This window comes from Lissotriton helveticus, chromosome 3_1 (assembly GCF_964261635.1).
Source record: "Lissotriton helveticus chromosome 3_1, aLisHel1.1, whole genome shotgun sequence".
NCBI lineage: Eukaryota > Metazoa > Chordata > Amphibia > Caudata > Salamandridae > Lissotriton > Lissotriton helveticus.
In genome coordinates, this window is record NC_136061.1 from 201,762,474 (window position 1) to 201,788,197 (window position 25,724).

The following is a 25,724-nucleotide window of genomic DNA, read 5'->3' on the forward strand; positions in this document are numbered from 1 at the left end:
CTCTCTCTCTCTCTGTCACTTCAATGCCCGCCCCTTCTGTGGTGCTCTCTCTCTCTGTCTCTTCAATGCCCGCCCCTTCTGTGGTGCTCTCTCTCTCTCTGTCACTTCAATGCCCGTCCCTCCTGTGGTGCTCTCTCTGTCACTTCAATGCCCGTCCCTTCTATGGTGCTCTCTCTCTGTCACTTCAATGCCCGTCCCTCCTGTGGTGCTCTCTCTGTCACTTCAATGCCCGTCCCTTCTGTGGTGCTCTCTCTGTCACTTCAATGCCCGTCCCTTCTGTGGTGCTCTCTCTGTCACTTCAATGCCCGTGCCTCCTGTGGTGCTCTCTCTGTCACTTCAATGCCCGTCCCTCCTGTGGTGCTCTCTCTGTCACTTCAATGCCCGTCCCTTCTGTGGTGCTCTCTCTGTCACTTCAATGCCCGTCCCTTCTATGGTGCTCTCTCTGTCACTTCAATGCCCGTCCCTTCTATGGTGCTCTCTCTCTGTCACTTCAATGCCCGTCCCTTCTGTGGTGCTCTCTCTCTCTGTCTCTTCAATGCCCGCCCCTTCTGTGGTGCTCTCTCTCTCTGTCACTTCAATGCCCGTCCCTTCTATGGTGCTCTCTCTGTCACTTCAATGCCCGTCCCTTCTATGGTGCTCTCTCTCTGTCACTTCAATGCCCGTCCCTCCTGTGGTGCTCTCTCTGTCACTTCAATGCCCGTCCCTTCTGTGGTGCTCTCTCTGTCACTTCAATGCCCGTCCCTCCTGTGGTGCTCTCTCTGTCACTTCAATGCCCGTCCCTCCTGTGGTGCTCTCTCTGTCACTTCAATGCCCGTCCCTCCTGTGGTGCTCTCTCTGCCACTTCAATGCCCGTCCCTCCTTTGGTGCTCTCTCAGTCACTTCAATGCCCGTCCCTCCTGTGGTGCTCTCTCTCTGTCACTTCAATGCCCGTCCCTTCTATGGTGCTCTCTCTCTGTCACTTCAATGCCCGTCCCTCCTGTGGTGCTCTCTCTGTCACTTCAATGCCCGTCCCTTCTGTGGTGCTCTCTCTGTCACTTCAATGCCCGTCCCTCCTGTGGTGCTCTCTCTGTCACTTCAATGCCCGTCCCTTCTATGGTGCTCTCTCTGTCACTTCAATGCCCGTCCCTTCTGTGGTGCACTCTCTGTCACTTCAATGCCCGTCCCTTCTATGGTGCTCTCTCTCTGTCACTTCAATGCCCGTCCCTCCTGTGGTGCTCTCTCTGTCACTTCAATGCCCGTCCCTTCTGTGGTGCTCTCTCAGTCACTTCAATGCCCGTCCCTCCAGTGGTGCTCTCTCTGTCACTTCAATGCCCGTCCCTCCTGTGGTGCTCTCTCTGTCACTTCAATGCCCGTCCCTTCTGTGGTGCTCTCTCAGTCACTTCAATGCCCGTCCCTTCTATGGTGCTCTCTCTCTGTCACTTCAATGCCCGTCCCTCCTGTGGTGCTCTCTCTGTCACTTCAATGCCCGTCCCTTCTGTGGTGCTCTCTCAGTCACTTCAATGCCCGTCCCTCCAGTGGTGCTCTCTCTGTCACTTCAATGCCCGTCCCTTCTATGGTGCTCTCTCTCTGTCACTTCAGAGGCTCATGCCAAGAAGTATCCACGAGGCACTTTAGAACTCCACCCGCCCCCATGCCACCTCTTCCCCCCCCCCCCAAAAAAGAAGCTTGCTGAGGCTGGTGCCGATGTCCTGGGGTGTTTTCACACCCCTAAATGGACGTCTCTTGTTCAAAACCTCAGAAAACGAGCTGGAAAACTACTAATTACAGTGGGTTTCAGCTTGTTTCGCAGGCACCGTGTGATATCGGCTCCTCACCGGGTGACTGTGTGTTGGGAGCCGATCTCGTGTGTCACATGGTGGCACCGTGGGTGTCGGCAGGTCTGCCTCTGTCTTGCAGCCTTTGGCATCTCAGTGCTCGCTCCCTCTCTGGTGCGGCTTCAGTCTCTTCAATGCTGGCCATCTGTGGTTTGGCCTCTGCCACTACAGGGCTCCTCCCTTCCGCACACTACCGCTCCACTGCTTGTCAGCACAGAGGTGCAGACTGTGCCCCTAGAATGTTTCCTCTTTGTGGTGAAGGTTCGGCCATATCAGTGCTCCTCCCTCTGCCTTGTAGCCTCCGCCACTTCAATGCGCAAACCTCTGATGCAGCTCCACCACTTCAATACTCACGTCCTGTGTGGTTCAGACTCCACAAGGCCAATGCTCGTCCCCCTGCGGTACAGCATGTGACACTTTTTTTTTTAATAATAATTTTTATTGATTAAGTAAACAGGTACCAAGGGTATAATTTAAGTACAAGATAGTAAATGACTTGAATACATCATAAAAAAGACCAAAAAAGAATACGAATTATGCATTAAGATAACTATTGATTACAAACATGTGCAGTAGATAAAACTAAGAAAATGAGGAGCTTAGGGTACCGTCTGAAGAATAATTAAGTGAACAATTTGATACTGTAAAGAGAGAAGGGAACCGGGAGAAGAGGAAGAAGAAAAATGGGAGGAGGAAAGGAAGACAGGATAATTCGCATATAAGTTTTCGCATGAAGAGGAAAGAGAAGATAGAAAAGTAGTAAAAGGTAACCAAAGTTCATCAGACTTAATTTTAAAAGATACGGATGAAACAGTAGAAATTCTACGTTTGTCACCAACAAAATTCCACCATTGTAACATACAAATTTGGGAATGATCCTTCCAACAGGTAAGAATAACTTTAAATGCAAGAGCAATAAAAAGATCAAGCAACTTCAATTTCAGCACTGTATCATGAAAATCAACAGATAAAGAGCCAAAAAAACACATTATGAATTGATAGGGGGACACAAAATTAAAAATCTTGGAACATTTAGTCCAAATATCATTCAAAAATTGCTGGACATTGGTACAATACAATATCAAATGGGTAAGAGTGCCATCTGCGGATAGAAAGGACCAACAAAGAGGAGAGGCTGAGGGGTCAAATTTATGAATGACCACTGGTGTCATAACCGCTCTATTGTACAGAGAAAATAGAGATTGTGTGATATTAGCAGCACTGGAAGTAGATTTTTTTTATAACAATATCCTATCCCATATTGTAGAAGAGAAATTGATGGAAAGATCCTGTTCCCAAGCAAGTTCAATTGGAGATTTTGGTCTTTCAGAAGAAAGAGTGGATAGAAGTTTATATATAAAGGCAGCGTTAGGATTGGAGTCTGGGGGTATCTTATGTAAAGGAGAAAGGGAAGCAAAAGAGGCGCAATTGGTTGGAAAGTTTTGGGTTGTGATAAAAGATTGAAGTGCTTGTGATAGTTGATGATATTGAGAGATGTAGGAAGAGGGTAGATCACAAGACTGTTGTAATGTGCTAAAAGGAATAACAGAGTTATTAGATATAAGTTGATGAACGTATAAAATAATTTTCTTTCCAACGTTTAAAATAAAATGATTTGTGGCGGAACTTAATAAATGTATTGTAACAAATAGAAGATGCAAGAAAAGCTTGATGCAAAACAAAGCGCCGGGACACTCTTTTGAGTAGCCGTCCGCTATATAAAATCCCAGTAAAAAAAAAAAAAAAAAAAAGTTAGAGCCATCTATATACAATGAATGTAATAAGTGCTGGGAATATTTTAGAATAGGATGCTTAGATATAAAGGTACAATTGGACATAAAGCAAATATCATAGAAGAAGTCACGTAACAGAGATTGCTCGAAACGGATCCAACTGGGAATCAGAACATCTTTTGTTGTCTGTTCAGAGCATGTGCGTGCCTAATTAAAAAAGCAGTATGATACAGTTTAAAGTTAGGAAATCGTACGCCTCCCTCGCTCTTTGGTTTAATTAATTTAGGTAAAGCAATACGAGCAGGCTTATTATTCCAAAGAAATTTAGTACAAATGGAGTTGATTTGATTAAAATAGTGGTTAAGAATTTTGAAGGGTAACAGAGAGCGGAAAGAGAATAAGAGGTACAATCATCATTTTAATGGTATCCAACCTGCCCCACCAAGATAGATCCAATGGAGAACATGAAGAGAGTAGACTTTGGATTAGATTTTAAGTTTTAAGACAGTAAAATTATGTGATAAAGTTTGAGGAATAGTAGACGAAAACGACAAGCCACGATACTCAATTTTAGACGGACACCATTTACAGTTGGTATCAGCGAACATGAATTGAAAACAAATTGAGTTAACAGGCAAAATTTCAGTTTTGGAAAAATGTAATTTATAACCAGGTATGTTAGAATGTAGGTCAATTTCCTGCAAAAAGGGAGGCAAGGAGGTTAATGGTCTGCAAAGATAAACAAGAATATCATCTGCATAAGATAATTTAGTTTCACAAGAGTTGTGAGAAAAAACAGTAATTAAAGGATTATGACAAAGAAGTTCAAGAAAGGGTTTGAGACAGAAAAGAAATAACAAAGGAGAAAGAGGACAGCCTTGCCGGGTACCTCGATGAAGATTAAAATAAGGTGATACTAAGCCGAACTCTGAAAAACATGCACAAGGTTCAAAATACAACAGTTCGATAAAAGAAAGAAATTTGGGGCCGAAGCGAAACCACTGAAGAGTTTTAAACATGAATTGCCAGTTTATGAGGTCGAATGCCTTCTCAGCATCAAGGAATAGAGCAGCTAAAGGATCAGGATAACTTTTCCCCAAAGCAAGTACATTAGAAAATATTCTAAGCATGCGCCACTTCTATACTCTTTCCCTGTGTGTCGATGGTCGTCGCCCTGCGGTACAGCATGCCCCACTTCTGTAATCATTCCCTGTGTGTCAAAGCTCGTTCCCCATCGGTATAGCATGCACCACTTCTATACTCATTCCCTGTGTGTGTCGATGCTCGTCCCCCTGCGGTACAGCATGCACCATTTCTATACTCATCCCCTGTGTGTCGATGCTCGTCCCCGTGCAGTACAGTCTGTGCCACTTTTATACTCATTCCCTGTGAGTCGATGCTCGTCCCCCTGCAGTATAGCCAGCACCACTTCTATACTCATTCCCTGTGTGTCGATGCTCGTCCCCGTGCAGTACAGCCTGTGCCACTTCTATACTCATACCCTGTGTGTCGATGCTCGTCCCTGTGCAGTACAGTCTGTGCCACTTTTATACTCATTCCCTTTGAGTCGATGCTCGTCCCCCTGCAGTATAGCCAGCACCACTTCTATACTCATTCCCTGTGTGTCGATGCTGGTCCCCTTGCAGTACAGCCTGCACCACTTCTATACTCATTCCCTGTGTGTCGATGCTCGTCCCCTTGCAGTACAGCCTGTGCCACTTCTATACTCATACCCTGTGTGTCGATGCTCGTCCTCCTGCGGTACAGCCTGCACCACTTCTATACTCATTCCCTGTGAATCAGTGCTCGTCCCTCTTCGGTACAGCCTGCGCCACTTCTACACTCATTCCCTGTGCGTCGATGCTCGCCCCCATGCAGTACAGCTTGTGTTACTTCTATACTCATTCCCTGTGTGTCGATGCTCGTCCCCCTGCAGTACAGCCTTCACCACTTCTATACTCATTCCCTGTGCGTCGATGCTCGTCCCTGTGCAGTACAGTCTGCGCCACTTCTACACTCATTCCCTTTGAGTCGATGCTCGTCCCCCTGCAGTATAGCCAGCACCACTTCTATACTCATTCCCTGTGTGTCGATGCTCGTCCCCGTGCAGTACAGCCTGTGCCACTTCTATACTCATACCCTGTGTGTCGATGCTCGTCCCTGTGCAGTACAGTCTGTGCCACTTTTATACTCATTCCCTGTGTGTGTCGATGCTCGTCCCCCTGCGGTACAGCATGCACCACTTCTATACTCATTCCCTGTGTGTCGATGCTCGTCCCTGTGCAGTACAGTCTGTGCCACTTCTATACTCATTCCCTGTGTGTGTCGATGCTCGTCCCCCTGCGGTACAGCATGCACCACTTCTATACTCATTCCCTGTGTGTCGATGCTCGTCCCCCTTCGGTACAGCCTGCGCCACTTCTACACTCATTCCCTGTGTGTCGATGCTCGCCCCCATGCAGTACAGCTTGTGTTACTTCTATACTCATTCCCTGTGTGTCGATGCTCGTCCCCCTGCAGTACAGCCTTCACCACTTCTATACTCATTCCCTGTGCGTCGATGCTCGTCCCTGTGCAGTACAGTCTGCGCCACTTCTACACTCATTCCCTTTGAGTCGATGCTCGTCCCCCTGCAGTATAGCCAGCACCACTTCTATACTCATTCCCTGTGAATCAGTGCTCGTCCCCCTTCGGTACAGCCTGCGCCACTTCTATACTCATTCCCTGTGAATCAGTGCTCGTCCCCCTTCGGTACAGCCTGCGCCACTTCTACACTCATTCCCTGTGTGTCGATGCTCGCCCCCATGCAGTACAGCTTGTGTTACTTCTATACTCATTCCCTGTGTGTCGATGCTCGTCCCCCTGCAGTACAGCCTTCACCACTTCTATACTCATTCCCTGTGCGTCGATGCTCGTCCCTGTGCAGTACAGTCTGCGCCACTTCTACACTCATTCCCTTTGAGTCGATGCTCGTCCCCCTGCAGTATAGCCAGCACCACTTCTATACTCATTCCCTGTGAATCAGTGCTCGTCCCCCTTCGGTACAGCCTGCGCCACTTCTATACTCATTCCCTGTGAATCAGTGCTCGTCCCCTTGCAGTACAGCTTGTGTTACTTCTATACTCATTCCCTGTGTGTCGATGCTCGTCCCCCTGCAGTACAGCCTTCACCACTTCTATACTCATTCCCTGTGCGTCGATGCTCGTCCCTGTGCAGTACAGTCTGCGCCACTTCTACACTCATTCCCTTTGAGTCGATGCTCGTCCCCCTGCAGTATAGCCAGCACCACTTCTATACTCATTCCCTGTGAATCAGTGCTCGTCCCCCTTCGGTACAGCCTGCGCCACTTCTATACTCATTCCCTGTGAATCAGTGCTCGTCCCCTTGCAGTACAGCCTGTGCCACTTCTATACTCATACCCTGTGTGTCGATGCTCGTCCTCCTGCGGTACAGCCTGCACCACTTCTATACTCATTCCCTGTGAATCAGTGCTCGTCCCCCTTCGGTACAGCCTGCACCACTTCTATACTCATTCCCTGTGTGTCAATGCTCGTCCACCTGTGGTACAGCCTGTACCTCTTCTAAACTCATCCCCTGTGCGGCATAGCCTCTACAAGGCCAATGCTCACACCCTCTATGGTGCAGGTTCTGTCACTTCCATGCTCATCCCCTCTGCGGTACAGCATCCGCCACATCAGTGCTCATCCCTTCTGTACAAATGCTTCTCCAAAATAGCTCATATATAGCAGGTTACTCTGTGAGGGGTGAGTACATCATTGCTGGGTGCCATCTATAGGACATCACCACAGTGATGCACCCAAACATCTACCTCTTAGGCCCCTCGGTATCGGCAGCTGACACCCAGCACCCCCACTAGTGTCTGCAGACTGTACACGCTGTGTGCAACCCACCCACACCCATCTCAGTGTGCAGAGCCACCACCCACGCAGAGCAGAGCCCCCACCCATTCCCATCTGAGTGCGTGGAGCCCCCACCCACACCCATCTCAGTGTGCAGAGCCCCCACCCAAACTCACCTCAGTGTGCAGAGCCCCCACCCACACAGTGCAGAGCAGAGCCCCCACCCACACCCATCTGAGTGTGCGGAGCCCCACCCACCCCATATGAGTGCGCGGAGCCCCCACCCACACAGTGCAGATCAGAGCAGGCACCTACCGTCGGTCCGGCAGGATCGGGACGCGCCATCCTTTCACCTGGCTCAGCTTCGAGTCGGAGAGCTCGATGTACAGGGGCAGCTTGGGGACCCAGACGGTCATCTCTAGTGGTGCACGGAGGTGCTCGAAGCTGAAGGTCACCCTGGCATTCATGGAGCCCCGCGACTCCTTCCCACTCACAAAGATGTAGTCACAGCTGCTGGACACCTGGGGAGGAACAGAGGAGAGTAGGGTCAGCACCTGGGTAGTATCAACATCGAAGGGTGCTGGGACACAGCTCACCCCAAAAGGTATCACCGGAGGAGACAGAGGTCACTGAAGACAATTAGGTCTCCATCAGTGTATATGAAAAGGTTTGTAAGACTTGAGCACAGAAGGGGCATTGCCAAGTTGAATATGCACACAAAGGGGATGGTCTGTGGCCCGCTTCCTGTCTTTTTATAATACCGAAAAATTCTTTCAGCAAAACAAAAATAGGTTGAACGGGAATAATATGTGAACAGAAGTGTTGGGCAATGTGGGAATCACACATGACTCCATTGGCATAGAGTACAGAGATGTAGAGTTGACTGGAGCAGAGTAAATTGCAGTGGTGTAGAGTGAAGTGTCATAGAGTAGACTGATGCAGAGTAAATTGCAGTGGTGTTGAGTGAGGTGTAGTGGAGTAGTGCAGGGCAAAGAGAAGTGGTGCAGGGTAGATTGCAGCGGTGTAGAGTGGCATAGAGTGCGTAGCATAAAGTAGCGTGGTGTATAGAGGCATGGAGTGCAGGGGTACAGAAAAAAATTAGAATGGCAGGGAGTGGAGTTCTATAGAGTAGTGTGGCATAGAATGTAATGGCAGAGTGCATTGGCACAGAGTGCAGTAGAGTAGCGTAGAGCTGAGTCGTGCAGGGTAGGGTGCATTGGCATAGAGTGCAGTGGCATAGAGTGCATTGGTGAAGAGTAGAGTGAGGAGAGTACAGTGGTGCAGAGTACAGTGATGCACTGGCAAAGAGTGCAGTTGTGCATAGAAGAGAGGGATAGCGTGCACCGTCAAAGAGTATAGTGGTGCAGAGTTCAGAGGCGTAGAGTGAAGTGGTGTAGAGTGCACTGTGAGAGTGCACAGTAGTTTAAGAGTGGTATATAGTGCATTACTGTAGGGTGTATTGGCATAGAGTAAAGTAGGGTGGCTTAGAGAAGAGTGGTGCAGAGTAGACTGCAGTGGCACAGAGTAGAGTGGTGGTCAGTTCAGTGACAGAGACCACAGTGTTGCAGAGTAGAGTGTGTTAGTGTGGTGTATAGTAGACTGGAGTAGGTTGCTTTGGTGTAGAGTGCAGTTGCGCATAGTGGTGCAGGGTAAAGGGACGTAGAGTGCAATAGTGTAGAATAGCGTAGAGTGTAGTGGTGTAGAGTAGTGCTGCAGAGTATAGTACATTGACATGGAGTGGCGTAGTGTATTGGTTTTGAGTGAAGTGGTGTAGAGTGTATTGGTGAAGAGTGCAGTGGCATAGAATAGAGTGGCATAGAGTGACACCCGGAAGACTGGAGTGGTGTAGAGTGGAGTGGCGCAGAATGGAATGGAGCAGAGTAGAATAGAGTGGCTTAGAGTGTAGTGGCATAGAGTAAATTGTTTCAAAGTGGAGTGAAGTGGCATAGAGTAGAGTGTTGTAGAGTGCAGTGGTGCAGAGTAGATAAGAGCTGCTTACAATGGATTGGCTTAAAGTGCAGTGGTGCATAGTACAGTAGTGTGGGATAGTGTGCATTGGCTTAGATTGGTGTAGAGTAGAGAGAAGTGGAGTGGTGTAGAGTGGAGTGGTGCAGAGTATAGTGCAGCGATGCAGTGTGGAGTGGAGTGGCTTAGTGTGGAGAGGTGCAGAGTAGAGTGCAGTGTTGTGGCAGGGCACTGCCATTACAGAAGCACATCAATTGAAATGGCCATATGGTCAGCACACAAACGATAATGTGTGCAAAGGTCATCACCTAGTGTTTTGATTTGTTTTGTATGTTAAAATATTTGTTTCCACCACACTTCAGAATTACCCAAATATGTGCTTCATTTGTGCATTCCTTAATATGATGTATTCTGAAATATGAGTAACAGAAAAAAATAACATCATACAGCACATCCCGAGAAGCCCAAATTATTGTCACATAAATCATCTCACTTTGAAGTCAGAGAAAGAAAAGTAAACTCCAAACTCCCTGGAAGACAGAGCCTGACATTTGACTCTTTGCATGCAAAGCAAATGTGACAAGAACAAGATTAAGACTTTAGGGCCTGTTTACAGAAATTCAGTACTGGGGGGAGAATACTGTAAATAGGGTTTGGGTATGGGAAAGGACGAAGTCAAACCTGAAAGCCTAAAACAAATAAAGCCAGTAAATAGAAAGCAGACAAATGTGAGTTACAAACCACAAAGCCAATAGTAAGCAATGGGAATAATGTATAACAATTTTGATTACAACTAGGCTGAAAAAGCATATTTCCCAAGGTATCTCTAACATCGATTAGGTTGAATGTCACCTCAGTCCTATGCAAACCTATCTAAGTATTGCTTTGAAAACCTTTTAGTGCCAGTGCAGCTCAACCATCAATTTCTCAAGACTTTAATTTGCTGAAGTTCAGGAAGACTTTAAAAACCTGGCTATTCCTCTGCTAGATAAATTATTGCCACTTTGCTTCTAATGTCAGATACAAATTAACAGTGCAAAGGGTCCTATTGGTAGGCACTAGATGACCTTTTTTATAGTCATGTTAAATTCCCGTCTGAAATAATAGAAGATATGATACATTATTTAGATGTGAATGTTGACCTTTAAAATGAGAGTTGAGGACCTCTCTTTTCTTCAAGGACGCAAGTGAACAGGCCACAACAACGTGTTGTATTATAACACCTACCATCATCCAAGAAACAACACTTTCAACTCTTACAAGTGAAGCATATTACATCTAGCTATGCATATTGTAATACATATACAGAAAATTGGAAAAACACTTGTAAAAATGGATATCAATAAGAGATACTTGGTTAAACTGAGCAAAAATAAAATTAATAGGTTGGAGTTCAAAAAAACAACTAAAATGGCTAGACCCATATTTGTTTCATAACATCCTGTTCAATATATGAAGAATTAAAAAAATATTCTGAAGCATTGGTCCATTATCAAATCTTGTTAAGAAATATGTGACCCTGCTGAGGTACTTAATGACGGAATCCTTAGTTTAAATATCAAAGATTTTTTAATTTACAACCTATGATTTTTTGATCAATCAGGGAATCTGCTGGCAATATACAACATGAGTTATTAAGATTAAAAAAACTCTTACCCTGATTTCAATGTGTAGATTCTAATAGCATTGAAAGATCAGGGGTTATGTATTATCCCAATTTGAGTAAACAGATTAAAATAAAATATTATGGGCCACATCTATCAAAAAAACATTTTGCAGTCCTTAAATAGCGAACTTTAGGTAATCGCTATTTAAGGAATGCAAAATGGTCTGTAAGAAAATAGGGATTACCTAATAGTGATTCCTAAAGATTCGCAATCACAATTAGATAATGGCTATTAGACAATACTGCTCCATTTGTTCCTATAGGCGTGAATGGTTTTGCATTACCTAATTGGAAATTGCAAATTATGTCATGCAAACCAAAGGGTGCCCATGTATGCACATGTAAAGTGCATACATGCCCTTTGGGCATGTGTGCGCCACATCGCATTTTGGAAAACGCATTTGTTGTGCATTAAAAAAAATTACTCATGGTTGCCATCGAATTGGATTCAATGGTAATACCATTTTCTCAATGCACAGGTTGCATTTAGAAAATGCTTAGTACATGTACTTAGAGAATCCCAAATTGCGATTACTTCTTTATAGTTGCAATTTTAGATAATCGCAAAAAATTATGATTACCTAAATTGCACTGCCAAAGCCTTCTAAGCATCTTGAAAAGCTATTTTACATTTCACAAACGGTCAAATTTAGCAATTTGCACCATTTACAAATGCAAAATAAGTTCATACATGTTGCCCTTAGTCACATGTTACATAATGTATTGTGTTTATCCCATCAAATGCCCATGGGACTTCTACACATTGGGATGACAACATGGAAAGTTAAAGCTCCCTAAAGTGAACACAAGAGTAATATCAGTACATCTAATATAAAATCTCCAGAGATAAAATGTTGTATATCGGAAACTGAACAAGACAATATGTTTTATAGAAAATCAAAGAGGGTGTCTCCTTTTAAAAAAAAAGGCATATTGAACTTTAAAGCAGAATACAACAATACCTAAGTGTCTGAATAATAGATTAGACTCTATCCGTTTTTTTGTAGTTCTTAATTGCTACAATTTGTATTAAAATTGACTTAGAGAGAATTTCACAGAACATGACCTCAAATCATTTTTGAAAAGCCCTATTCAAGATGCGGCAAAGCAATGGCATAGAACCTTTGGTTCATTGTCACAAGTTTAAAGGAAGATCATGTTGGAGGTTGTTTGAATGGCACTCTAAGTGACAAAACCATTTGTTGGCTCAAGTATTGTTTTGGTTGATATTTGCCATCTCTGTTTGAACCATTATTCCAGTATATACATAACTATGCCAATAACATTGATGTTTTGATGTTTTTAGGAATCATTCTTGTAACAGCTTGAGATGAAGGGTATCAAGCCTGAAATACACTGAGCAATTGAATTACTTGTTTGAAATTTGAAAAAAAAAGTCTTTGATTTGATGTGAATCAACATTTAAGATTCATTTAATTAATTACCTCAATTGAATATATAAATTGCTAGCTGAACTTTGGACGGAAAAACTAATTTTGTGTGCTACCTTGACAACTAGCACGTTTTTGCTACTAATTAATTAACTAATTAATCAACTACCTGTACATATGACAAGAATGCTCAGTAAATTGCGACCAGTACATAGATGAGTGTAAAGACCCGAGGATGCAGATTCAAATCCTGCCAGCCTTTCTTCATTTCAAGGCATTCCTTGAAGATGAGAAACATTTAATATTCTACAGAGACTTCAGCTTGTTGTGTGCACTGTATAAATTACAAACATATTTATTCTTTTATCATTAACTGGCACAGTAGATATGGTTTGTTTGTTTGCAGATTATATTTTTTATACACCCAAAGACACATAAGGACACTTTTCAGAGAACCCTACAGATAATTGCAAGTAACTTTGCACCTTGGGAGACCTAGGGACACAAGAACAGGCTTGCATCCTCCCTATCCTTCATCCATTGACTCCATCAACAGAAGATGCCTAAGATGCCAAGGGCAGAGACATATAATACAGCTGCAGAAGGCTTAGATGAATGTGAAGCATGGTCCAAAATGTAATTTTTGGGAATTCCATTTTATACTATTTCCTACTCTCTATAATGGCTGGCCCATCTGTAAGTAAACTAAGAATACTCCTTACTGAGCTAAACATTGCTATACATTCCCCAAAACACTTTAGTGAACTGGGTACATGTCTTGGTTGACTTACTGCAACACTCCTTTTATCAGATTGGCTTGGTCTATCTTAAATCTTCCAAACATGTCCACAATGGTGGTAAAGTGGTTAGCTGAAATTATACTAATATTCTTTAAATCCTTTTTTTAAGAGTACATCATATAACTGCTATGTTACAGGTCATTTTTACAGCGTGTATATTATTATTATTGTTTATTAGGCGTGTAATTACCCAACTGGTGCCTTGGCGCTAAGCTAAAAAGTGCTTTCTTCATGCCAAAAAAGACAGGCTCAAGTACCTTAAATTAAGTAAAGAGACAGGTATTCGGCGCTCTACAAATGTTCAAAAGATCAGGCTCAAGAAGAAGATCTAAAGGTAGTTTGGTCCAGGCCTGAGCAGTGACCAGAAGGCAAGGCTGTGAAGGCCTTACTTTTAAGGCGTTCTCTGCAGAACTTTGGTTTTATGAGCAGACCGGCAGATGATGGGCGAAACCAGCCTAGAAGGACAATATCTTTCAAACACATCAGAAATGTATAAGCGAACTGCTGGATAGAGAGCTTTATGGGCCAAAGAGCTTTAAAGTGGCATCTCATCCTCATAGATAGCCAGTGAAGCTATCTGAGGAATACTAAGATATTTTCTCTTCTCAATGATCAGCCTGTCAGCTGCATTCGGTGCAAGTTGTAACCTCTTAATGAGGTACTCAGGGAGCCCAATATACAGGGTACTGCAGTGGTCCAATCTACTTAGCACCAAGGTTGACCCAACATCTATCTAGAATCCTGAAGAATAAATGAAGGAATCTTCCTGAAATGCCACAGAAGCAAGAAGAATGTAGACAACAACTTATTGATGTGCAACTCAAATGATAATCTGCTGTCGAATAACACTTCTAAATTCCAAGCTGAAGTGATGGATACCAGGCATTTGCCCAAAGAATGAGGCCAGCACAGATGGGACCAAATGGAAGTATTCCCAAAAATCAAGACTTACGTCTTATCAGAATTAAGGCAGAGAGAGTCGTCTTTCATCCAACTCAGCACCTTAAACATACAGCCTCTGAATTGCTCCTGAAGTTGTGAGATATCACCATCCATATGGATGCTGATTTCACTATCATCGTTGTTGGAACCAGCAGTGCCTGGTTGGCTGAAGGGATGCCCCGATCGAGGCAGAACTACCACTCCCGTGAAAGGCAGGTGACTACAATCGCTGTACAACCCGTGCTCAACCATTGGGTAGCCTGGCACTGAGCAGGCAGGATCACTACAGAGGCAATATGTAAAGCGAAGGCACAACAGCGACTCGTGATAAATGCACTGAGCATCACAAAAGAGATTTCACACAAGATGTATGTAAACACGTTTATAGTCAACACACATATTCAAACATTATAACAAGATCATCAATACTTTTGGGCATAAAACATTACTAGCAGTACTAGGACCACTCGTATTGTTATAGTAGTATAACTAATATGCACAATGTAGACAATTCCTAATCTAACCCTCCCGAACTGAGAGAGAACACATTTATGCTGTGCATGACAGCTAAATTATGTACATACACAAAATTAGAATGCTTTTTAGCATTACAGAGGGTCAAAGCCATGTGGGAGAACCCCACTGTCAAAAGGTACTGTGGTTTTGGCACCAATCAACATAAAAGGCGGCACCGCCGGCCAGTGTAGTGAATCACAGGTGGTCTGCACATGATCACTCTCACTCACACACACTAACTCTGCACCACTACCGGAGCGACAGGTATCAGCCAGTTTGCACAGCATGTTTTTACACACACATATGCACTCAGCACCTTAACGTGGTGCCACTGGTACCTAGCATGTAAATGGTTCACCCTCTGTCAGCTCTGTGGCCCAAGCCTCCCTTCACTCTCTAGCTCATCCCGATTATCCTGTACCCCCGGATGAAAGATAACCAGCCCGCCTCACAGACGCTGTGCCACACGCAGCCAAAGTCACACTTTGTCTAGGTCCTTGGGAAGCAGGTGGGAATATGTTACAGTTTTAATTAGGAGGTAAACGTAAACAAGGGAAAGGTTAGCAGCCACTCTGGAAGTTAACCCCAGGTCTCAAAACACCAAAGAGTTATGCAGTCTCTTGACCCGCTTTTGAACTGTCTCAAAAGCGTTTCTTCAACCTGGTCAATCTCTCTCGTTACTTCCTGGTGCCAAGATGCAAATCATTGTTTTTAGGCATGTCTACTAGGTAATTGAATGGAAAGCAAAGTACAGCTACCAGAATACACGGATTTGTTCAATGAAGTCATGGGAGTGGAAACAAAGCCTCCATCTAATGCCGAGCATTCTGATAACGTCACTCTATAAAGTGATTACTCTAGATAGCTGACAACACAGTCCCAGTCCTGTTCACAACATCTGTGCACTTTAACGAAAGATGCCTACTTGCAAAGAGAGGTTTGATTTTGCAGCAGTAAGTACTTTACCAAGACGTTTACCTGCATGCAGTAGCAAGCAGTATCTGTACATCAAATATATGTGAGCACATTTTTTGACAATACAAAGAGCAGTCTGTGAAGTGAAGGACATCTGTTGTTTAATCATAATTGGTTGTTGCTCCCTATACACTAAATGCAGCAACCTGGGGTGCTAGCTTAGCCTGAAGGTGTACTAAGGCAGCAGAATTAACACCACTGTTCATTTTGCCGTTTTGCTCTACACTGCAAGATTTTTGCTTTATTTAAATCATTCAGTGTGGGCCTAAACTATGTAAGCTGTTGAGAAAGTTGCATTAATACATGAGCCGTGCCAATAAGAACTGTGATATTGATCAATTTATTACAGAAATTTGGATGGATAATGCAGCATTTTGCACCAGTTTTAATACTGCCCCAAAGTGTGCATAAGGCAAATTAACAAACATTAATTAATGTTTGTTAATTTGTCTTATGCCCCACCAGACACCACTGCTAGATGTTTATGAGTGTCGCGGTCCCCGCATTATGGGAACCACATGCCTTAGATGTGGGCAAGATTTCTATGGTTCCGCACTACACAATCCAGTCACCAGAAAAGATTCTTAGGTCCACGCTCACACTACGCTACCAGTTTGGATTTAGTAGCCGAGGTGGGCACTTGAGAGAGCACTGCTCTCCAGCTGTCACAGGTAGATGGTGTAGATCCCTCCGCAGAGATGTTTGGTGTCCTGCAGATCTCCGAGAGAACAGGAAGCCCACAGTCAGGGCCTTGAAAAGCATACTTCAGGGCACCAGACGTCAGCAGGTCCTCGGCACAGGCCAGCCTCTATTGGGACAGTTATCCTCCATGTGCACAATAGAGTCCTCTTACAATGTGCACCACACCGTCTGGGTTTTCCGGTCCCACGTCCCCGTAAGTGTATCTTACCCCTTGCTGAAGGATGGCACCCATAGTTATACTGTTGTGTGTCTTTGAAATCGGGGTGGTCTAGGGGGTTTACCTTTGAACCACAGATGTCTTCCCTAACTTGTAGGCCTGTCTGCTGTGGGGCCTTGGAATACAGATCTTAATCTTTAGTAGGTCCATGATCCTGCCCCTAGAAGATGGGTGTCACAACCTCTAGCTTCAAACTATCGCATTCGACTCTCAAATGGTAGAGGTCTGCTGTTCCTGTGGGATGCACATGTTTTATGGCTGTTGATTGGGGAATGTGCCCCAACCCCTGGCGTCTACTAGAGCCAGATGCCATGGTCCCTGAGACTCTTGGAGAATAGAAATGTCCATATTCACTAAGTGGCATTTCTAAGCGAATTATGCCAAAACCCCCTTTTACCAATAGAAAGGGTTTGGCAATGCAAATCAATTCATATGAAACTAACCCATATTACCTCTTGGGAAGAGCAAGCATCATAGGTAGCGTAAACACACATAAGTATTCCCCACTACCTGGGCGCATGTGTGCAATCCCACACCCAAACCAGCGATGGTAGTGGAACACATAGTTCCGGGCCCAGTGGTGCCAGTGTACACGCCCGAGTCTGAACAGCAGACTGGATACATGTTTAACTAATAAGTATGTCACTGCTCATGCACTAGCCTGCGTTGGCAGGCAGCACACGTAATTAGGGGCACCATATGTGTGGGTGCGCACACACGAGGGCCTACAATGATAAGCTACTCATGATATTACTCACGATCGATGCCAGTGCGCACCCACCGGTCTGCAGTGGCAGATCAGCTCATGTTTCAGAAAAGTGAATCAAAGCCACTCTCCAACACGGATAGGACGGGCGGGCGAACTTTCACATGGCAAGATCAGGCAGAGCACATGGCTTACCCAGACCCTAGCACTTTCGGTGCCAGTGGGTACACACCACACTGCTTGACCCAGTCGGACAAGGGAGGACCCGCTCACGGGTACGGTTGCACACTCCCGGCCAGCGATGGGGGATCGTACACCTTGCTGCTAGCACCATGGATGCAAGCGCACAGACAAAGCCCTGCACCGGCATGCCTAACCCAGAGGCTAGTACACCAGGGACACAGGTATATGATCATCAGCCCATGATGGCAGGCCGGGCATCTATCCAATGTGCCATAGGTGCCAGGGCACATCCTCCACCCTGCCACAGCAGGTGGGACACGTATCCGAAACATTATCAGGTTCGGTGTGCACACCCCAGTCTGCATTGACAGATCAGCCCTTCTTCTGGAACAGCGCATCAACAGCCCTTTCTAACCTGTGTAGGAAGGCGCACACACTTCCCCACGGCTTTGAGAGTGAGGATGTGCAGAGGCCCTGAGTCCACTGCAGAGATTCAGTAACTTTTCAGGAATATCCATGGGGAGAGATGAACGCTAAGGCAATAGAAGTCCCAATCGGGGGTTCGTCACTACCCGGACCAGGAGCATCCATATGTGCCTGCCCGGTCTTCATCCCTGGGGGAATGCCCTCATGATATGGGACACCCCACCCTAGTGATGCCAACCTAGGCAGGGTGGCAATGGTGCCCCACAGGCCTGTCATGGCAGACCTGACATATGGTTGATGGCTATCCAGTGGGTGGCACACTGTGCTACGTCCCACAACTTAGCCCTTTGCCGTACCCGCCCAGGGTATGTGGTGTACCTATTTACAGAGTGCAGGAGGTAACATATCAAAACCCCATTGAATCTGCATCGAGGAGGGCGCCGCACCTTCCCTCTGCTGTACAGGGGAAAGGCCCCCAGTCCCCTAAGGTTATGCAGAGAGGGTCAGCGAAGATTAGGAGGAAAAGTGAAAATTTCCTCTAAGGAGGCCATGACCAACAATCGGCGTACCCATAAAACTGAAATTCAAAGGAAAGGGCGGCCACATATACATTTTAAAGCATAGGGCTAAGGACAGACTCCTGTGGGACACCAAAGGTGTTGTCTTTAAAGACTGAACGGAAAGATGCCACCTGCACTGCCTGTTCTATTTCCCAGAAAAGATTCGAACCATGCACGGGGCTTATCCTTCAGAAGAATAGAGATGAAACTTTTTTGTAAAATAGCATGAGAGACCGTGTCAAACGGGCTGACAGATCAAGAAGTTTGAGTGCCGCAGAGTTACTGCCACTCTAAACCATCTGTATGGCATTAGTAGCAGCCGTAAGCAGGCTTCAGCGATAAAACAAGATGGAAAACCAGACTGGTGCTTATTGTCCCCTCCATTTCCCTGACAGTATGAGGTCACTGCTTGTTGACAGAACTTTCCAATATGTTGGTGAAAAATGGGAGAAGAGAAATAGGACAAGAATATGAAGGAACGTTCGGATCCAGTAAATGAACAATCAATGGCTTTTTGTCACGGAAGTTTAAGAATATTGACAAAACTCCACATTAAACAACGCAGCAGGGTGGGGTTCACAACAGAATTGCCACCACTTTCCTACCCCTCAAGTAATTCGTAAAGGCTCTGAGTTCAGGCTGCAGGTTGCTACACTTCAGTGATACTTTTGCAGAAAATATCGAGTCACCGTTATGGGTATTTTTTTTATCTTCTTGCAATATAGCAGTCTTTTTATTTGGTGTAGATCACAAGCCATCTGGAAATCCAATTGGTTACTTATTGGCAGTGCCTATGGCTAGCTCAGGTTTGTTATAGTCGTTTACTCATGCAGTGATTAAAGGCATTTTGGTAGGTCTTACCTATCTATAAGGGCAATACAGAGCTGTACCTTTGCCAGAAAAGCAAATTGACAGTGGCTACATTAGTCCAGCTCAAGTAGAACCTGTGCAAGTAAAAACTGTGCTTACTTCCTTTCCCCAGGGTGATGCCAGTTACATGGAAGGGGCTATATCCTTCACCTTAATCACACACCTGAAGTATCCTTAGGTGGCTAATGCCCTGGCTGCCACTACTAGATAGGCGAAGCCACACGCCCCAGAGTTTACTTAAAACAGAGACAAACAAGTTTGAAGATCTCATGATGGTGAGCGCACCCTACTGGTATCTTCTCTTTATAGTATGAGTGGAGAAGTGTGGCTCAATGATTAGAGTGGCAGACCCTGATGCAGAGGTCTGGCCCGGGACCAGGGTTCAATTCCCGCCACGGCGGGTCTTGGGCGCAATAATTTCCTCGGACCTGATATTTCTCTAGCCTCGGTGCCTATTCTAATCATGGGTCCCACTCTGCAACTCTGGGCAATAGCTTGCATAATCTCCACAACGGCCCCAACAGCGCTAGGATGCCTGGCTTCACCCTGGGGGTGCCCAGGAGTGGACACTTCACAGGGAAAAGCCAGGAAGGGGTCCACAGCGGAATGCGTACAAGCGCCTTGATGCCCTTGCGGTGATACGTGCGCTATACAAGTACATTTTATAGCTCTGAGTCTGCAGTAGCAACAGCTGCATAAAACACAAGTTACAAGTTATATTAAATCACATATGTGCCCTATCCTGAAGAGTGGATGCGAAGCGACTACAATATATGAGCATAATTTATGGAAATTGAAAAGTGCAAACCCTTTGCGTGAATGGCAGGAGAGAGGGAACTCTCATTAGCATACAAATAGTTTGGCCTCTTATCTGCGACTGAAAAGTTTGTAGAAGTTTGAATATGTTTAAGTTGATGCAGTTAAAACTCTTTGACATGCTCACCCGGTGCCCCGTTATGGCCTTGTGCAGGGGAGCCCAACGTTGGTTGATGGAGGCTGGATTCACACCAGATTGTCAGGACCCTCACATAACACAAATGTAATTACAATGAACTTATATGGTTATTGGTTTTGCCGACGATCTGGTCTGGATCCAGACACTAGTCCAGCTCTGGACAAACCCTGTCTAGTGAAAGTTTTTTTCTAAAAGACAGACAGGGATCAGGAAAATTAGAGGATGTAAATTCGTGACTTCTTTACACATTTTCAAAGATTATCCACATTTTCTGAGTTATCTGAGAAATTGACTCTTCTTATTGCACGGGGGGGAACTCAAACAGGATTCATAAAACATTGCTGAGCTTCCAAAGCTCCAGATGCCTACTCAGGCACTGCAGGGTATAAGCGATCTATGCATAGGGGCTATAACTGTTCACAAAGTAATAAGGCTGACCTCTGCTCCAAGCCCTCTCCTGGTTAGAATCGAAGGGTGGAAGGATATCACCGAATCAATCTCGAACTCAAAATGGAATAAGCTGTTTTTGAATGTCGGAAATGACGCCACTTAAGAAATACAAATTGGTACCCATAACCTACAGATGCTTCAGTCACCCACTATGTCTTTACTAAAGGAAGCATATAGGGCAGTAAAACAATTTATTAAATATAGCAAGAAATAAAACCCAAAGCCTCGAGTTCCCTGTTTTAGCACTGACACATGATTTGATTTAGGATTTATAAAGCACGTGAATCACCCCCAAGGGGTATCTCCGCACTCGGGAACTGCATAGTTGGACAGAAACAGGGAGTAAGTTAGAACAATGGGGTCTTCGAAAGCTTGCAAAATCTCAGGAGGTCAGAACATTGATAAAAATGAATTAAGAGTTGGTTCCAGAAGGTAGGGGCTAGGTGGAAAAAGGCTTACCGGCCTAGCCGAACTTTCTTGCAGCGCGGAACCACAAGTAGAGATTTGGTCCCTGAGCGAAGTTTCCTGATAGGCTGATATTTTTTTAATTTCTCTGCTAAATTACTAGGGCCCTTGCCGTTTAGGGTTTTATGCACAATGCAGCAGATCTTGAAGCGGATTTGCTTCTGTACAGGCCACCAATGCAGTTTCTGCAAGAGAGGGGGTGAGGGCAGGAGCATTAGAGACCAGTCTTGCAGCGGTGTTTTGGACCACTTGCAAATGTTCATTGATGCTCTGCTGGCTGAGATCAGCAACGCATCGCAGTAGTTTAGTCGACTCAAGGATCAAGGTTTTAGGAGTGGACAAAGGGAGGAAGGGAAATACTCTTCGCAAGAGATATAGTGCATGGAGGCAAGCACCAATGGTGGGAGAAACCTGCTCCTTCATACTTAGTTTCAGGTTCAATCAAACCCCTAGATTTTTTACCACAGTCTTGGGTTCCGGTGCAGGCCCCAATTCTGTAGGCCACTAGCTCGGAGACCATCTCGAAGGAGCATCACCAAACAGCATCATTTCCGTTTTGCCCGTGTTAAGCTGGAGGAAATGTTGTCTCATCCAGCTGGCAATGGTATTCATACCTTCCGAGAGGGTGGACTGGGCATTGGGATCTTGTTTGTCAAAGGATAGCAGGAGCTGAGTCTCATCAGCATAGGAAATGGGTATAAAACTTCCTGAGTAAACCTGCCAAAGGAACGATATAGATTTTAAATAAAGTGGGACTGAGACAGGATCCCTGAGGTACTCTTTTGGTTAGTTCCGTAGTCTCAGAACGGAAGGGACCCAGATTGACAGTCTGGGTTCTATGCGAGAGGAAACTCATCATCCATAGTAAAGCTATTCCTTGTATCCCAATCTCACTGAGTCTCCTGAGCAAAGTTTGACGTGAGACAGTTTCAAAGGCTGCAGACAAATCAAGCAGCACTAGTATAACTGCCTGTCGATTGTCCAGAACCTGTCTGATGTTATCTGTGGTGGCAATCAAGGCTGACTCAGTGTTGTGTCTGGGTCTGAAACCAGACTGGGATGGATCCAAGCAGCCCGATTCCTCGACAAAGTCTGAAAGATGTTTATTAATATGTTTTTCTAACAACTTGCTCAGGAGAGGTAACAGTGGGATAGGACAATAATTAGTTAAATCATCCATAGTGGCCTTAAGATTCTTCCATAAAGGGATGATTTGTGCTGCCTTACAGTCATCGGGAACATAACCTTTATTTAGTGAGAGGTTAAGAATAGAGCAAATGGGGATAGCCAGCTGTTTGGATAATAATGTGGTAGTCCTGGTCGGGATTATATTAAGAGGTGAGCCTGATTTAACAGTAACGAATAGAGACTTCACTGCATCAGGTGTAACCAAGAGGAATTATTCCAGCTTCTGGAGGGGGGCTCGAGAGGGTGAGATCTCGACAGATGCGTTGAGTTGGCCCCTTCCATCTCGGGTGATTATGTCGTAGATCAGATCTATTTTCTTTGTGAAGTGCATCGCTTTTTTGTCGCATAAGGCTTGCGATGATGCCAGCTCATTATTGCATGCCTCCAGGTGAGTAAAAGTTTTAAGTATTGAAAAGAGAGTTTTGGGAGCATTTCCAGCCAGCTCCAGTAGTGAAATAATGTGTGTTTTTGGGGCATTTTTTATGTTTTTATGATGTTTAGAAAGAGCCAATTTAGTACCTAGTGCATTATGGGAGGGATGCCAATGTGGCTCCAATTTCCTGCAGAGACTCTTCTCGGTTTTAAGACTGGGAGAGAACCAGGCTGACTGAGAACGCCTGAGTTTATATCCGGCTTTAGTGGGGCTAATTGATCCATGGCCGTTGTTATGATGCACTTGTTTTGGGCTAGACCAGTCTCTCTGTTCTCCATATCGAGATGCAAAGTTAAAGTCAGACCCAGAAGCAGGTATGAGACTGATGATCAAGCTGGTAAAACTGGGAATTGATGGTATGATGGTAGATGGGTGAACCTTTATCTTGGGTGGGGGGGGGCAACTCTCCCAACACATGCCACCGCCATATGTACCAAAGCACAAACACCACACAAGTGCATGACCTCGCTTTGCTGCTTTATAAGCATTTCTACTGACTGAGTTCTCTGCCGTGGAACATGGAGACCTGGGATGTAATAACGCAGACTTCACCACAGAACAGAATTGTGTGAGATCCTGAACAAAAAATGCCATCTTTTTCTCCCCCCTTTAAACCAAACTGCACTTCCAGTCCATGCGATACTTATTTTTAGATCCATTTTAGGCATTTAGGATGGGGTGCCCCAAAATGTTGTCTAACCTCCTTTCACCCCCTCCTGAACACAAACTGTAGACTGTCATTCCAGTGGTCTACGTTCCCGTAGTCGTCTAGGAGAAAGGTTTACCCCAGCACTTGCCTCGCAGGGGGAGAACGATCTTGGCAAAGGGGAAACCAACAGGGGCAAAAGAGACCACCCCAATGTGTGGCTCCCCCAAAGCGCCTGGGAATACAGCATAACAAGAGGCAAAAAATACCACAATGCACATGAAACGCACTACATGGATGGGGTGCAGGTGCGTTTGAGGCTCATTTTTCATATTCCAGCCTGGAGTCTGATCGCTGTTATTGCTAAACAAGGTTCACTGTCAACGTGAGATTGGACCAAATTAAGAACAGTGTAGAGCCCATGGTGGTGCGTTCATAAGTGCTGACCCTGCAAAGCTCGCGCGTCATTGAAAAAATACACTGAATGCACGCGGTCCGAGCACAGGGAAAGATTAACAGCTCCCGGGATTGTAATACAACGAGTGTATTAAAAACAATCGCTGAGGTCGTGGTAAACAGAAGAGCCAGAAGGCTGAGGAGTCTCTGGTGAAACTGGAACAACGACACGCACGACAAAATAACCAGTGGCGAACTTGGAACAAAGAATACTGGGAAAAAGCAAGTACTGCTGAACACGGAGAAAGAGATGAAAGAGGCGCTAAACATCAAGCAAGGTTAGGAGAGACAAAAGAGCTGTGGAACATGGCTGGAGGACAGAAGACGCAAAAGAATAGCAACTGAATACAGAGCAAGAAAATAAGGTACACATGAAGATCTTCTGAACACGGAGCAAGGGCGCAAGAGACAACAGTACAAGCAGCAAAAAACTTAAGTGACGACAAAATACCTGCAAACATATAGCGAGAAGAGAAAGGAAGTCTTGCTGAACATGGAGTGAGGACAGGAGAGAAAAAAAGCAGAAACTGCTGAACATGCAGTAAGAACAGGCACGAGAAAAAAGACCTGCTGAACATGCATTTAAGACAGGCTAGAGATACAATAGGAAATGCTGAAGATGGAGTGAGGACTGGAGAGAGAAAAGAACTGCAGAATAAGTAGTTAGGACAGGCAAGAGTTAAATAAGAGCTACTAAACATGGAGTGAGGACAAGCAAGACATAAAAGAAGAGCTATTAAACATGAAGTGAGGACAGGAGAGAGAAAAGGAGAGCTCCTAAACATGTAGTGAGGATAGGGAAGAGATAAAATAAGACCTACTAAACGTGTAGTGAGGATAGGCAAGAGATAACAAGAGCTACTAAACGTGTAGTGAGGACAGGCAAGAGATAAAATAAGACCTACTAAACGTGTGGTGAGGATAGGCAAGGGATAAAAGGAGAGCTACTAAGCGTGTAGTGAGGATAGGCAAGAGATAAAATAAGACCTACTAAACGTGTGGTGAGGATAGGCAAGAGATAAAATAAGACCTACTAAACGTGTGGTGAGGATAGGCAAGAGATAAAAGGAGAGCTACTAAGCGTGTAGTGAGGATAGGCAAGAGATAAAATAAGACCTACTAAACGTGTTGTGAGGATAGGCAAGAGATAAAACGAGAGCTACTAAGCTGTAGTGAGGATAGGCAAGAGATAAAACGAGAGATACTAAACGTGTCGTGAGGCTAGGCAAGAGCTAACAAGAGCTACTAAATGTGTAGTGAGGATAGGCAAGAGATAAAAGGAGAGCTACTAAACGTGTCGTGAGCCTAGGCAAGAGATAACAAGAGCTACTAAATGTGTAGTGAGGATAGGCAAGAGATTAAGGGAGAGCTACTAAAGGTGTAGTAAGGATAGGCAAGATATAACAAGAGCTTCTAAATGTGTAGTGCGGATAGGCAAGAGATAAAAGGAGAGCTACTAAACGTGTAGTAAGGATAGGCAAGATAAAATAAGACCTATTAAACGTGTAGTGAGGATAGGCAAGAGATAAAAGGAGAGCTACTAAACGTGTAGTGAGGATAGGCAAGAGATAAAAGGAGAGCTACTAAAAGTCTTGTGAGGATAGGCAAATGATAAAAGGAGAGCTACTAAACTTGAAGTGAGGACAGGCAAGAGATAAAAGGAGAGCTACAAAACATGTAGTGAGGATAGGTAAGAGAGAACAAGAGCTACTAAACATGTAGTGAGGATAGGCAAGTGATAAAATGAGAGCTACAAAACATGTAGTGAGGATAGGCAAGAGATAAAAGGAGAGCTACTAAACATA

The 25,724-nt window shown here is 44.9% G+C and overlaps 1 protein-coding gene across 1 annotated transcript in view; it reads right to left on the minus strand.

Annotated features, from left to right (window-relative positions):
• The window catches only part of TMEM132E (transmembrane protein 132E), a 1,094,917-nt gene that overhangs the window by 92,705 nt on the left and 976,488 nt on the right, over window positions 1-25,724 (minus strand). The window contains exon 6 of the mRNA XM_078679595.1: window positions 7,723-7,928. Within this exon, the coding sequence (XP_078535721.1) occupies window positions 7,723-7,928 (206 nt within the window). The remainder of the gene's footprint in view (window positions 1-7,722; window positions 7,929-25,724) is intronic.